Genomic DNA, 15,696 nt, shown 5'->3' with positions numbered 1-15,696 from the left:
CGCAGCCAAGGATGAGCCTGAACTCCTGGCTCTGCCTCCCAAGTGCTGGAATTGCAGACATGCACATCATGCAAGATTTATGCCATCTGGGGATCAAGCCTCAGGACTAATGCATGGCAGGCAAGCGCTTTACCAGCTGAGTTACATTCTCAGCCCTTAACCGGTTTTCATTGATTGGATGTTCAAACATTTTAAGAATATCTTTTATTTATTCTCTGACAACTTCATCCATCCTTATAATGTGTCTTGATTATACCCATCCTCAACTGCCCCTTACCACCTCTTACACATCTCCCTCCCGTGTACACGACCCCATTGAGTCCAGCTAGTGCTGCCTGCTGGAGTGAGCCTGGTCGTGTTGGCTTGACCCTATGCAGGTCTTGTGCAGGGAACCATGACTATAGTGAGCTCATGAGTGCAGTGGCCATGCTGTATCCAACAGGACACTTGTCCATGTTTTAAAAATTAATCTTTCCAGACTTCATCTGTGATTTTTTTTTTTTCTTTAGCCAACATTCCTTAGCCATGAGCCCATGTCCTTACTCCACATCCTCTTTACTTTCCTTCATATGTTTAAATTGAAATTGTTCTTTGTGATTCATTTTTTTTGGCTGGGAAGAATCCTTTCGAGAATAAGAAGACTGACTGGACTGTTTGGAGACAACCCATTCCTCTGAACTTAGGGCTTCATCCAGGAGTTAAGCAATCTCCACGGTAAGCCAGGCCATTTCTCCCATCTGCAGCCTTTGCAGCTGACCTTGGCTACGGGGCAGAGGGTGGCATGCAGTGTGTGACCCTCCCTCCCTCTGCCACTCCTCTTCTCCTAAACTCCCTTCTCCAGTAATTGCGTCACTTCTTGGAATAGCCAGAACATCTGAGGTCTATTTTACCCTTAGTGTTTAACAAACATCAGCCTCGAAGGGGTGGGCTGAGCTGAAGGAAGATTGATAGCTCAAGATTCCAAAAGCCAACGTCCCAGAGTGATCCGTGGCTTCCAGAGGAGGGGGCAGGAGTGGGCTGCTGACACAGAGCTGAGACGCAATGGAATCCGGCTTTACCTCCAAGGACACTTATCTAAGTCATTTTAATCCCCGGGATTACTTGGAAAAATATTACAGCTTTGGGTCCAGACACTGTGCAGAAAGCGTGATCCTCAGACATCTGCTGGAAGATCTTTTTAAGATATTCTGCTTGGGTAAGTTTGTCCATCTAAATATGAGTCACACTGCGTCCCAGGGGATGACTGGACTTGTGTCTAGCCATTACTCCAAGACAGTCTCTTGGCATCACTCATTTATTTAATGAGAATAAAAATTAATGTTGGCTTAGCTATTTTCAGTTTATACAGTTCTTTTCTATCCATTGTCTTTTATATGGTCTTGAAAAATGAAGCCAGAGGACCTGAGTGCTGGCCTTGCATCCACAGGACTTTCCAGGTGGCTCAAAGGAAACACTCACGGGACACTTCAGAGAGTCCAAGAGAGCAGAGAGCTGGGTGTTGGAGCACAGGACTCAGGAGGTTGAGGCAGGAAGATTTCTGTGAATCTGTGAATCTGAGGTTAGCCTGGACTACATATTGCTTTTTCTGGATAACCTGGGCTACAGAGTGAGACTCTGTCTCAAAAAAATAAATAATTGAAAGTTTGATTCTATTTTTTTTTTTTTTTTTTTTTTTTTTTTTTTTTGGTTTTTCGAGACAGGGTTTCTCTGTGTAATTTTGGTGCCTGTCCTGGATCTCACTCTGTAGACCAGGCTGGCCTCAAACTCACAGAGATCTGCCTGGCTCTGCCTCCCGAGTGCTGGGATTAAAGGTGTGGGCCACCACCACCTGCCTTGATTCTATTCTTAATTGAAAGGAATATTTTCCCATGAGGTAAAGACCTCCTCAAATATTAAGAACTGGGTTCTTTGATCATAACTTAATCTCATGTTTTAATTTTCTTATTTATGTATGTCTGTGTAAGCATATGTGCCCATGTTGCATGCCTGTGCATGCATGGGAACAGAAGAGGGCATCAGGTGTCCTCCTCCATTACTCCCTCCACCTGTTCCTTTGGAGCAGGGTCTCTTCCTAAAGCTGGGGCTGTGTCTTGGCTAGGCTGGGAACCAGTAAGCCCCAGAGAGCCTCTCCTCTCTGCTCAGAGATGGGATTGCAGGCATTTGTGGGATGTCTGGCTTGTTACGTGGGTGCTGGCCCTCATCACTGTGGAGTAAGTACTCATAACTGCTGGAACATCTCTCTAGTCCCTAAATTCAATTGTTAAACAACAACAAGAAGTTAACTTTCTACCAAAGTACTCCTTAAAAGTTTTTGCATTGTCGAAAGAGATACCATGATAGAGGGAGACATCATGGGGATAGGGAGAAACTGGGTGCTAGGGAAGTTCCCAGGAATCCACAAGGATGACCCCAGCTTAGACTACTAGCAATAGTGGAGAGGGTGCCTGAGCTGAACTGGCTTACCCCAGTGATCAGATCGGTGAATACCCTAACTGTCATCATAGAGCTTTTCCCCAGTAACTGATGGAAGTAGATGCAGAGATCCACAGCCAAGCACCAGGCTGAGCTCCAGGAGTCCAGTCGAAGAGAGAAAAAGAGGGATTCTATGAGCAAGGGGTGTCAAGATCATGATGGGGAAACCTACAGAGACAAACCATACCAAGCTAGTGGAATCTCATGAAATTAAGACCAACACCCGTGGAGCCTCATAGGACTGGACTAGGCCCTCTGCATAAGCGAGACAGTTGTGTAGCTGGATCTGCCTAAGGGGCCCCTGGCAGTAGGATCAGGATCCAATCCTGGTACATGAGCTGGGGCCCACTACCTATGGTGGGACACCTCACACAGCCTTGAGGCAGGGGGAGGGGCTTGGGACCTGCCTCTACTGAATGTACCAGGCTCTGCTGACTCCTCATGAGAGGCCTTACCTTCTTGTAGGAGTGAATGGGGGGTGGGTTGAGGGGGTGAGGCTGGAGGGGCAGGAGTAGGAAGAAGGGGATCTGTGAATGGAATGTAGATGAATAAAAAATTTCTTAATAAAAAAAGTTTTTTTACATTGTCTATGTCGCCATCTTTTGGGATCAGTGATCTGTATACCAGATGTAGAGCTTGCCCATCCCTAGACATCAAAATAGCTCATCAAAACATGCCTCCTTTCAGAACTGGGCATGAGGCAGGGATAGAAAGTAGAAAGATATCATACCAAATGATTTTAATGGAGAGTGGTTAGTGCTGTGGCACAATCCCAGTAAAGACAGTGGCAACTTCGCTCAGCCTGTCCTCTTATGATGCCCGATCCTTGCTTCCTCTGTACCAGGTGGCGTGAAGGGAGACCTCCTGATTGACATTGGCTCTGGCCCCACCATCTACCAGCTTCTCTCTGCCTGTGAGTCCTTCAAGGAGATCATTGTCAGTGACTACACAGACCAGAACCTTCGGGAGCTGCAGAAGTGGCTGAAGAAGGAGCCAGGGGCCTTTGACTGGTCTCCAGTGGTCACTTATGTGTGTTGATCTCGAAGGGAACAGGTAGGGCAATGAGTATCTGCTCTTCAGCTTTCTCTGGGGACCTGATGTTTCTATTAGCTAGGAAAAACCATTAAAATTCAGTTGAAAAACACAAAAGAAACTCAAAGACAGAAACCAAAGGGAACTCCAAATGGAGAATAAGCACTCAGGAGACTAGATTGGGAGCCATCCACACCACCTGAATACTATTTTATTGTCAGTCCTCCAACCAGAGCTGGTGGCCCTGCATGTGTCTAATGCTGACATTACCAGAAACAGCAAAACACTGACCAGGCTTTTTAACCGTCAGAAGCAATATGCAGCAATTATGGGAAAAGGATCCATCACTCACCATCCATAATATTAGAGCCTAAAGAGGGCTGGGAGATGGTCAGTGGGTAAAGTGCTTGTCATGGAGCAACAAGGACCTGAGTTCATATCCCTCCCATTTCTTTTAAAGAGCTGTCCTTCCTCCAGTGTGTCTTCTTATCATCGTTATTGAAAACCAGCTGGTTGGAGATGCCTGGGCTTAGTCCTGGGCTATTTTCTTCCATTGTTCTTCACTCTCTGTTTTCTGTTTGTCTGTTTATTTGTTTGTTTGCTTTTGAAATGCTGTGCTGTTTTGGTTACTATAGCTTTGCTGTTGTTGTTGAGGTGAGGTAGTGTATGATTCCTGGTTTTTTTTTCTTAGTGCTGTTTGGGTTTTGTGTGTCTATGGTTGCATACAAATTTTAGATTTTTTTCCAACTCTGACATTAGTGTTTTAATAGGAATGGCACTGACTCCACAAATTGCCTTGGGTCATACCGACATGTTCATGATCTTGGTTCTTCCAATCTGTGGACAGATCTTTCCATTTTCTTGGTGTCTGCACTAATCTTCTACATTGATATTTTCATTTTAGAGACTGTTGGGCTTGTTTTAGTCATTTTTATTTCTATGTTATTTACTATTTATTTATTGCAGATATTGTAATAGAATTGACTTCTTGATTTCTGTTTCAAATAATCCACTATTGGGCCATAGATATTCAGATAAATGTTCTGAAAGGTTTTGTACTTCTTAGTGCATGGTTAAAGGAGCTAGCACCCATCCATCCATCTATCTATCCATCCATCCATCCATCCATCCATCCATCCATCCATCCATCCATCCATGCAACAAACCTAGATAAACAACTGATGCATCCCATAATACTAGCTCTTAGGTCAGAGCAGTGAATAAGACAGAAGAAGCCCCTATGTCTTATAGCTCCTATCAAGGAAGGCTGATAAATGTCAGGTCATTTGGGACCTTCAAGGCTGAGTTAAAGATTATAGCACTTAGTAACAAATTGAAAGGCTGTTTTCATATGTCCATTTAACTCAGAAACCTCTTACACATTTAGCATAAGTGAAGACACATTCTTAAAAATGAAGGTGGATTTTACAACTCTTTTTTATATGAAGGACTGATTCCCCAGGACGAAATTGGAAAAACTTGCTGTGAGAGTTTGGACACTATCAAAACTTATTAAGCAAAGAAGGAATTTATCAGGCTTGATAGAATTTCAAAGAAAGTTTATTAAACAGAAGTCTTCTGCCACTGTGAGACAACACATCTTTCTGAAATCTACAGCACGTGTCCAGAAAGCTCTGGGGAGCTACTTTCCCTAGACATCACAGCCCACATTTCATTCAAAAATGAGCCCTTTCAGTCTAACAGGATACTAAAAGAATTACATATCTCCCTGCAGAATCATCAGCTCAGAACAATTGCCTCAAGACGTCCTCCCCGTCCCCATCACTTGGCCTGGATGAGGGAACTGTACTTTGGGCAGAAAATGCCTGCATCCTTCCTTATCCTCACACCAGATCCAGTGGCTTCGACTATTTTGAGAACGATAGCTGATCCCATTTGCCTTGTGTCTCTCTCACATCTTCGAGTACCTCTATCAACCTACAGTCCATTTTCCCCAAGATTATTTCTTCTTTATCTGAAGATATTTCTTGTGCTGATGGCTTCCTAAGGACAATATAAGCTCACTGCCGCCTTGGGAGTACAACTCAGACATTTAAAAAATCACTCATTTCACTACTGTTTGAAAGTTTTAAGACATCAGCACCAAACCCTTGTCTCAAATCATGAGATATTAATGTGACTACCCCTAGATCTGTCATGAGCAAGGAAAGTAAACTCTTTCCTTAAGAAATTCTGAGCCGGGCGGTGGTGGCGCACGCCTTTAATCCCAGCACTCGGGAGGCAGAGCCAGGCGGATCTTTGTGAGTTCAAGGCCAGCCTGGTCTACAGAGCAAGATCCAGGAAAGGCTACAAAGCTACACAGAGAAACCCTGTCTCGAAAAACCAAAAAAAAAAAAAAAAAAAAGAAATTCTGGAAACAGGAGCTGCCCCGGTCATTGGGAGCTTTAAGAGGCCTTGCTGCTGCTATTGCAGGGGACTGGAGTTCAGTTTCAAGCACCCACATTTGGGGAGCTCACAGCTGCCTGTAACTCTAGTTTAAGGGGATCCTTCTTCTGGATTCTAAGAGTACCCTCCCCAACACACATACACATAAAGAAAAAAGAAAACTTAGAGAAGAAATCCTAGAAATAACGTGAATTAGCCTTTGGCCCCTTGAACAACACATTGCTTAGCCTTGGGATCCCTGAACTAGCAGCTCCAATATATCATGAAGTAGCATGTTAGAAATGCAGCCTCTGGGGCTGGAGCGGTGGCTCGGTAGTTAAGCACACAGGCCGCTCTTTCAGAGAACCTGGGTTCAATTCCCAGCACCCACAAGGCAGCTGATAACCAACCATCTGTAACTCCAGTTCTAGGGGATCTGACCCCCCTCTTCTTGCCTCTAAAGGCACTAGGCACACTCATTGTTGGTGCACAGACATATATGAAGCAAAACACCCATCCATGTTTTGTTTTGAAGAAGAAGAAGAAGAGATGTAGACTTTCAGCCTCACTGACTGTATGCAGGCCTGAGTTCTTACTTCCATGAGATCTGCTGAGGTGACCCATGACAGTGGGGTGAGAGCTGGGTCTAGAGCCACGACTCCTGCAGACCCGCCGGGATACGCAGGAGAAGGGAGATGAGTTAGAGTGTGCTGTCCCAGCTCTTTTTCTCCATTATACGGGCAGTGGGGGTTTGGGGAGGACAGAGGCTGGTGGGTGGCCCTCTAGAGAGCAGTGGCCCCCCTGAGCCTGCCAGGAAGCAGCTGGAACACTGGAAAAGCGGCTGTTCTCTGAAGCCAGAGCTCTCCACAGAGGTCTGTAAGGGTTGGGCATGGTGGTGCGTTTTGGTTATCTCAGAACTCAGGAGGCAGAGGCAGCAGCAGGATCTTAAGTTCAAGGGCAGCCTGAACTAGAGTGAATTCTAGCCTAGCCAGGGCCACAAGGCACTTGTTTGTTTTCATTACTGTATTAATTAATCTAGCTGTCTGATGGTTTTCTTTGTGAGTTCACTAAAATTAAGTATTTTATATTAAAAAAGCAAAAAAAAAAAAAAAACAAGGCAAGGTTGTCACAAAGCAAAATAAAACAAACACCAAACCCACAGCAGAAGTTGGTACACTGTTCGAAAATATTCACAACTGTGACAAATTTGTTCTTCTCTCCTATGTTCTGTCTTGGTTGCAAGTATCTCTGGATTTTCAAATGCACAAAAGCTAACTGATACTACTCCTTGGGATCTTGGGATCTAGATGGTCATGGTGACTATTTGGTGACTGGTACTTTTTATGGAGCTGTCTCTCTCTTTCAGATAGGATCTCTCCCATCTCTCAAGGTCATTATCTCTCTGGGGAGATTAATGGGCTTGGTTGAGGAACCTTCAGTTAGCCATTTCTGTTCTATTATAAACATCTCTGTTGGTAAGTCTCAAAGGACCTGAAACTCAGTCTACCCAAAGTAAAGTGATGACCCCTGGTCTGCTTCATGGCTACTATTCCTGGCTCCTTGAATGACATTCTCAGACAATTACTTGAGTGACCCCAAAGCCTGGAAGTCGTCCTTGTCATGTCCCTCTTTGTCATGTGCCATGTCTAACCCCGTTCCAGCTTCTGTCCGCTTTTCTTCCTGCATTTCCCTTTCCTCAGTTTTCTTCTTGAAATAGTTACCCATATCTTTATCCAAGCCACCATTCTGGTTGAAGTAGCCTCCAGTCTCCACTACTGTCCGTTCACCCAGTTCTCTACAACCCCAGGGATCATTCCAAGACATTCTTCTGACAGGACCCTCCCTCCGCTTTTTCTTTTTCTTTTGGATTTTTGAAACAAGATTTCCCTGGCTGTCCTGGAACTCACTCCGTAGACCAGAACTCACAGAGATCTGCCTGGCTCTGCTTCCCGAGTGCTGGAATCAAAGGTGTGCACCACCACTCCTGGCTCAGGAGTGTAGGCGGGAGTTTCTGTTCCACCAGCAACACCCAAATACCCGGCAGCAGCTTCCCAAATAATTGACTCAGAGGCTTTATATTAATTGGAAATACTCAGCCAGTAGCTTAGGCTTATTACTAACTAGCTCTTACACTTAAATTAGCCCATAATTCTTATCTGTATTTAGCCAGCGTGGCTTGGTACCTTTCCTCAGTATGGCATTCATTCTCATCTTCCTCCCTCTATGTTAGGCAGAGTTAGGAGTTGTCAGCCGGAGTCCAGACTGGCCTGACAGTACAGCCCCATGGACACACTCTTCTTATGTTCTCTCTCAGGTGGCCTTTACACATTCTGTCTTCTCATGCTGGACCATTTTCCTCCCCTTTCTCCTCTCTTTGGTTTGGTCAATGATGACATATACCTCCTCCACATCTCTGCTTACATGGCTCCTTTTAGAAGTACTTTTCTTTCCACTGAAGACTAGATCAAGCCAGGATCTCAACATCCCATGTTCCTTTCCTTCTTGAATTTATCCATTTTCACTTCCATTTTGGTGAAGAATCCTCAGATTAGCTGTTTTTCTCTCTTCCCTTCTGTAATGTCCAGGAAGACAGGAGTTGTTTCTCTTTTGTTCATCCCTGAGTCCCCAGTACCTTTGAGTCCCCCAGTAACTAGCACATAACAGAGGTTCAAATGTAAATGTAAAATAAATGAATGGATGTATCCTGCCTTCCAAGCAGGCAGACTCCACTCCCTGCTTACAGTTTCTACCCGATTCAGGTGTGGACTGTGCTGAAGGGTTATAGACAATTCTTCCTGCCTCTCACAATTCTTACATTGATACTCAAGTTTATTTGACTTTTCCTTTTGTTCTTGTTTGGAGACAGAGTCTCGTGCATCACAATTGACCTTAAATTCCTTATGTACTTGAGAATGACCTTGAATTCCTGATCCTCCTGCCCCTACCTCCTGAATGCTGGGATTAAGGGCAAGTGCCACCACACCAGGTTTCTTCAGCCTTTATGTCCTTGAGCTGTTTTGATGGCTTTGTCACAGGAGGGTCTGCTGGAGGCTCTGGGGATGGGGCGTGGGGCAGGGGAGTGTAATGGATGGGGCTCCTGTGGAGATTCTATGTTGCCAGCTGCCTTGCCTCTCTGAATCTCAAGATAATTACTGGGTATGGAAAGACATTTTCACAAAGGTTCTTGCCAGGAATCCTTACCTTTTCTTCCCTTCGTTGCCATGCCTCTTAGGCTTGTGTAGCTAGCATATACACAGGAAATGGCAGCCTCTATTTGAAAGAGTCAATCTTTACAAGGAGAGCAATGGCCATGCTGTACTTAGTTTTCTGTAAACCAAGCTCCATGCTGCTCCGCTGTGTGTTTATCACCTTCTCCTTGAGCTAAACGTGAGGCTGAGTGGTAATTGCCTGGGTCTCCAGGCGAGTCCATTTCCCTGTGGGTGTTACCTGCAGTCTTCAAGAAGCCCTGAGGGGTAATCTTTACACAGCTGCCTTGGCAACTGAGTTCACTGATGTTTGCTATGCAGCCAAGGACAAGCAGGTACCAGCGGCGATGGGAGAGCCTAACAAATTCCCCTTCTCAAATTGGCACATTTCCTGTGAGCTTTCGAGATTTCACAGTGGGCTTCACAGTTTGGGAACAATTTCCATCATCGTCTGACTGGCAAGTGCTAGTTCTGTGGTAATTTGTGTCTTTAAAATAGCTTAATACACAATAGGGCACAAAGGTCCACTATGCTTCTGACGTAATCGCTTAAATACACATTCTCACAATGTCCCCGACCTAGAGTAGCATTTTAAATCCACCACCACCACCAAATCTCCATGTTCTATTTCCTTAGCCTCTTCTATGCACTTGTTATACACATGTGTAGACAGGTAATTCCAATTTTTCTGATCTACTTTCTTTACCTATTCAAATCCATTTTTCATAGACAGATTTAATGATCAGGTTCTCCTCTTAACATGCTCTGTCAAATTATCTGTATTCTAGCAGGGCGTGACTGGGTCGCATCCCTACTTTGAGGATGACAGTTGCTCTACTTTGGCCAGGACTGCAGAAAGAACCCAACACAGGAGATTTCAGCATAGGAAAATTTTAAACTAGAAAAATCTAATGCAAATCACGACAAAGTGGGTGCCATAGAGCCATCATCACCCCCCGATAAGGGAGCAGGTAGACCCAATCAAGGGTAATTTTTTTAAGAAAGATTTATTTTTATTATTTTCAATTTTGTATATGTGTAGCCAGAAGGTTCTTGGGTCCCGCGCTGGTCTCCCGCGGTCCAGACAAATCTCTCTCACCCATGGTCCACAGCTGCTTAGACCCAAGTAAACACACAGACACTTATATTATTTACAAACTGTATGGCCTAGGGCTTATATTATTTACAAACTGTATGGCCTATGGCTTGTCAGCTGGCTCTTTCATCTTAAATCAACCCACTTCTATAAATCTGTATGTTGCCACATGGCCGTGGGGTTACCTGTCTGCTGATCTCTTGTTGCTCCTTCGGCAGTGGGCTCGAGTCTCCTCTGCCTCTGCCTTTCTTCTCTCCTGTCTCTCTCCTTGGATTTCCCACCTGCCTCTAAGCTGTCTTACCATAGGTCAAAGCAGCTTATTTATTAGCCAATGGGAGCAACATATAGTCACAGTGTACAGAAAGACATTCCCCAGCATATATGTGTCTCTGTGTGGGTATGTGACATCCATGGTATGGTTAAGGAGGCTTAATGTAGATAGGAGAGATAGAACAGCTGGAAGCATCTGGAAGAGTCTAGGGCAGAGAGAGAAAGAAGTACATTGAACATGGCCAGGGCTATCTTCAAAAGGGGGGGAATAGCAGAGAATAAAGAAAAATGAGAGCATCAGGAACGGGGTGGGGGGGAGGGGGGGGGGAGCGAGCGAGCGAGCGAGCGAGGAGAGAGAGAGAGAGAGAGAGAGAGAGAGAGAGAGAGAGAGCAAACATGGTGAGAATAGCAGGGTTATAAGGAAAATGAGTCCCTGAGGGGAGGGAAGTCCATGAGCTGGAAGAGGTTTAGGGTAGGGGAGAGGTGAGATGGGCTAGAATGCTAGCATGGGCTTTGAAATGTGTAACAGGTACTTGTGATTCTGAGGGAGGCTGGAGGCCATGTGGGCTTTGATATGCTAATAGGCACCACAGGTAGCGCATATATTCCTTCTGCCAGAGATAAGGGAAATGACTCCTTTAGGGAGATGGAATCAGTTTTACAAGTTCCTGAGGAATGCTGGGTTTTATCTAACTGCCAGAAATCCTCCTGTAGTCCAGCTTGAGCTCATAGGACTGCCCTTTGAAGTTTGGGGAATTGGAGTTTCCTTTGGACCTGACCCTTAGGTCCTCTGCAAGAGCCATGTGTACTCTTAGCCATTTCTCCAGTCTCCATTTTTCATACCCTATGTAGATACCAGTGTAGTGGTTCTGGAAATTTCCTGATGGCATCTGCTGAGCCTTCACCTCTTTCTGTGTATTTCTCACTGTCTTCTCCCCTCTACTCTCTCTTCTTCTGCCCTCTCTTCTCCACAGTCTTGCTACATAACCCAGGCTAGTCTGGACTCATATATCACCCACTTTGGTCTTGAACTCATAATCCTCCTGCTTCACTTCAGCCTTGTGAGAGCTAAGATTAAAGGTGTATGTCACAATGCCTGTTTGGCCCTTTTTTTTTTTTTTTAGATAGGGTGGCTTACTGAGCTAGAACCATACCATCAGTAGTATGTTAAAATTTATGTTAAATAATTTATTTAATAATAACTTATTTAATAATAAATGCTAAAATAAATCTACATTTAAAGTGGAGCCTAATTGTTTTCAGTATATCCACAGACTTGTGTGATCTCACCTCAAATAATTTTAGAATATTTTTGTAATTCCCCAAAGAAATTCTCACCCCTCATGCCCTGACAAATCCCTCAGCTTCTGGCAACCTCTGCCCTGCTTTTAGTTTCTAGAGCCTTCCAGGACATTGCATGTAAGTGGGACTGTGTAACATGTAACCTTCGCTTTCTGGCTTCTATTACTTAGACAATGTCTCCTGGGTCTACTCATGTTGTAGCACACATCAGAATCCATTGTTGGCAATTAGTTTTCTCAGGTATGTATCTCCCACATTAGAGTTACTGATTTATAAACTATTGGGTATTTAGATTGTCTTGGGCTGTTTAAGGACACACATATATATGTTTTGTTTCTCTTAGGTATACGCCCACTGTGGCACTTCAAATATAATTGGCCCCCATAAGCCCATAGGGAGTGGCACTATTAGGAGGTGCTGCTTTGTTGGAGTAGGTATGACCTTGTTGGAGGGAGTGTGTCATTGTGAAGGCTTTGAGGTCTCATATGTGCTCAAGCCACACCCAGGGTCTCAACAGTTTACTTCCAGTTGCCTGCAAGATGTAGGACTCTAAGATCCTTCTCCAGCACCATTATCTGCCTGCATGCCACCATGTTCCACCATGATGATAATAGACTGAACCTCTGAGACTGTAATCCACCCCATTAAAGGTTTTCCCTTATAAGAGTTGCTGTGGTCATCGTGTCTCTTCATAGCAATAGAAACCCTAACTAAAACACCCATGAATGGAATTAGGGGTTATGCAGAAACTTTATGTTTAACTTTTTGAGAAACATTTAGACTATTCTCCAAAGCAGCTGGACTATTTTAAATCCTCACCAGCAGCGCAGGCAGGCAGGTTCCTTGCCAACACTTGTTACTTGTCTTTTTCATGCTAGCCCTCCTAGTAGATGTGAAGTATAGCCTTGTGGTTTGGGCATACCGTTTTTTCCTCTACCTATTATCAAGCCTCTCAAGTGAAAAGTAACAGCAAACTCAAAGGACATTGGCAACGAACTGAATGTGCCAGGCAAACACTCAAACTAGACAGCCGCAGGCAACTTCCCCCACCTCAAATCATTCTGCCTCGAGGCAAATTTAAGCCTTCTTCAAACCATTGACTTTTCCTCGTGACCGGAACTTATCCCAACTTACGCTCTTCCTTCTTGGCTGATGTTGGACCACCCTCTCCTGTTTCCATCAAGCTTTGCCCTCAAATGGCAATCTCATCTCGTCTCCTGGAGTCTGTCAGACAGCTGTGTTCCCTGCGTTTACAGCTGTGCATTGCGCTGGTGCATTGTCAACCAGTTCCCTCACAGCTGTGTTCCCTGCGTTTACAGCTGTGCGTTGCGCAGGCGCATTGCCAACCAGTTTCCTCACAGCTGTGTTCCCTGCGTTTACAACTGTGCGTTGCGCAGGCGCATTGCCAAGCAGTTTCCTCAAAGGGTTCTGCACCAGTGGTCAGGTCTCCTGAAGTTCAGGGCCCTGGGTACTTCACGTACTCGTTTCTTCTTCCCTTGCTCTCTGGCTTTCTGCTATTCTTTTCCTTTTCTGGTTCCCGTCTCCAGATTCTCTGGTGTGCTCTACACCTTTATTTACTGTGTTCCTTTGTTCCTTCTTCTCTCCCCCAACAGACTCAAAGCGGACCCCGCATGTCCGTCAGCTTTCCATTTCTGTAGCTAATAACCAAGACTGTTGATTTGCCAAGAGAAAGACTCATTTCAGCTCACAGTTTCATGTTGCTTGTAAGTCTACAGTGGAGGATCAGGGTAGGAACATGTGATGCAGAAAAGCCACTCACCAGAAGAGAGAGAAGACACCAGGACCCTACAATCCCCTTTGAAGCATGTCCACAGAAATGGTCCACCACCTCTCAATAGAACCCAGCCCGAGACAAGCCTGTGAGGGACATATATTAACTATAGGACCATGTATGACCTCATCTCTGGTCCCTGTTTTCTCATCTCCGTCGCTTAGTTGAAATTCCACTGATTTAGCAGAAAGAGACAGGTGTCTTGATGGGGTTACCAAGAAGGTGATGCTTGGAAATAGACAGCTGTCTGCAGTCGGAGGGAGGAACAGACTTGAGACTCTGGCCTCTGTGGTAAGATGATCTTTTGGTGTCATTTGTTTTCTGAGCCAGTCTCACATAGCCTCTTGTAGCCCAGACTGACCTTGAACTCAATAAGTTGCCAACTTCTGATCCTCCTGCCTCCACCTCCTGAGTGCTGAAATCGCAGACAGGCAGCACCACGCCGTTTATGTGATGCTGGGGATGGAACCCAGGACATAGTACATGTCAGACAAGTACTCGGTCAACTGAACCAAATCCCCAGGCCCTCTGATCAATAGCCTCTAAATCAGTCTGTGCCGACTCCCATCCCCTCATTAACAGGGAAATACTGTAAGATAATCGTCCGGCACTTAAGCCCATTGTCATTTGCTGTGTGAGAGTCTATAGCTACCACCTTGTAGTTTGACAAAGCAGTCAAGGACAGCCCTAATAATTTAAAAATATATAATAATAAAAGAGTGGGAGAAGTATAATTTCATAAAGGACAGCTCATTTCAGAAGCAGACAGGAGCTATTGTGATTGTTTGAACGCCATTATTTGCTTTATAAAGAATTTTGATCCAGCTTGGGGTAATAGGGTAATATTCAGATACCAGATTAGGATGAATTAAAGGACTGCACTATGGACCACAGGGATATACATCCTCAGCCCTGACCAAAGAGATCTGGGGTCCCCATGTCTGGAGCAGTGACTAAAGCTGGTCTGTATCTGTTTTTCAGAACCAAGGGACCTGAGAAGGAGGAGAAGTTGAGGCGGGCAGTCAAGCAGGTGCTGAAGTGTGATGTGACCCAGAGCCAGCCTCTGGGTGGGGTCTCTCTGCCTCCTGCTGACTGCCTGCTCAGCACGCTGTGTCTGGATGCTGCCTGCCCTGACCTTCCCACCTACCGCACTGCCCTCAGGAATCTGGGCAGCCTGCTCAAGCCAGGGGGCTTCCTGGTGATGGTGGATGCCCTGAAGAGTAGCTACTACATGATTGGAGAGCAGAGGTTTTCCAGCCTTCCTCTGGGATGGGAGGCCGTTCGAGACGCCGTGGAAGAGGCTGGCTACACCATCGAGCGGTTTGAGGTGATTTCTCAGAATTACTCTTCTGCCACAGCCAACAATGAAGGACTGTTCTCCCTAGTGGGGCGCAAGCCAGGTAGAGCTGAATGACATCCTGTGATTCCAATTAAAGGCTTGCTGGTTTGTTTCAGACTCTGGCTCTGACCGCTTTGTTCACTGTGTGATGTAGAGGCTGACTGGGGGTGGGGTGCCCATGGTTCAGGGTGGGGTGGGCAGTCTAGGATGAGGTCATGGGCCATTCCTCAGTGTACCATACACGTATTAATGCTATGGGACCCCCAGGTACTCGTAACTGAGACATCTGGTCTCCTCTACCTGTACTCACAAAAGAAGCTTCGCCACCACAGACATGCAGTTATGGCCACACCTGGGAACCATGTGTGAATCAAGCCCACACCTGCCTACAGAGACATCAGTTATCCACTGTTAACCTCCCAGGGAGTTGCTGTATCCTTCACTTGCCTTCTTCCTGGAGAGACTGGCACACCCAAGCCTCTGATGAATCTGCTCTGGGCCCAGTCAGTCTCTAATAGACTTTCCCCACCCCCATCCCCCACGCCCTACCAGCACCAGTCCAATTTCAGGGACCAGAGGACAGCTGATCTGCATCTTTTCCAATTCATCCCAGTGATCCAAACTTTTTTCTCTTCCAAAGCTCATCTCTTTTTCAAATTCTGTCACTCCTTAGGCAAGTTATCTAACCTCTCCGTGCCTCAGTTTCCTCATCTGCAAAATGAGATTGAAATAGAACTGCTTGTTAAGATAATGAAAAGGAATTACAAGCTAGAAAGAATCCAGAGGGATGCTTGGTGCTCAG

General features: G+C 45.4%; 1 protein-coding gene across 1 annotated transcript; it reads left to right on the top strand.

The window, feature by feature from the left end:
- Window positions 1-1,041: 1,041 nt before the first annotated feature.
- Window positions 1,042-14,969, top strand: Nnmt (nicotinamide N-methyltransferase). The gene is given in 4 exon segments (XM_052728831.1): window positions 1,042-1,195; window positions 3,317-3,507; window positions 3,509-3,525; window positions 14,537-14,969. Coding segments are annotated over 4 exon segments (795 nt in total).
- Window positions 14,970-15,696: the final 727 nt, after the last annotated feature.

The sequence above is a fragment of the Peromyscus californicus genome, unplaced genomic scaffold (assembly GCF_007827085.1).
Source record: "Peromyscus californicus insignis strain IS unplaced genomic scaffold, ASM782708v3 Scaffold_11__1_contigs__length_118956290, whole genome shotgun sequence".
Taxonomy (NCBI): Eukaryota; Metazoa; Chordata; class Mammalia; order Rodentia; family Cricetidae; genus Peromyscus; species Peromyscus californicus.
This window is presented reverse-complemented; position numbering and strand designations above follow the sequence as displayed.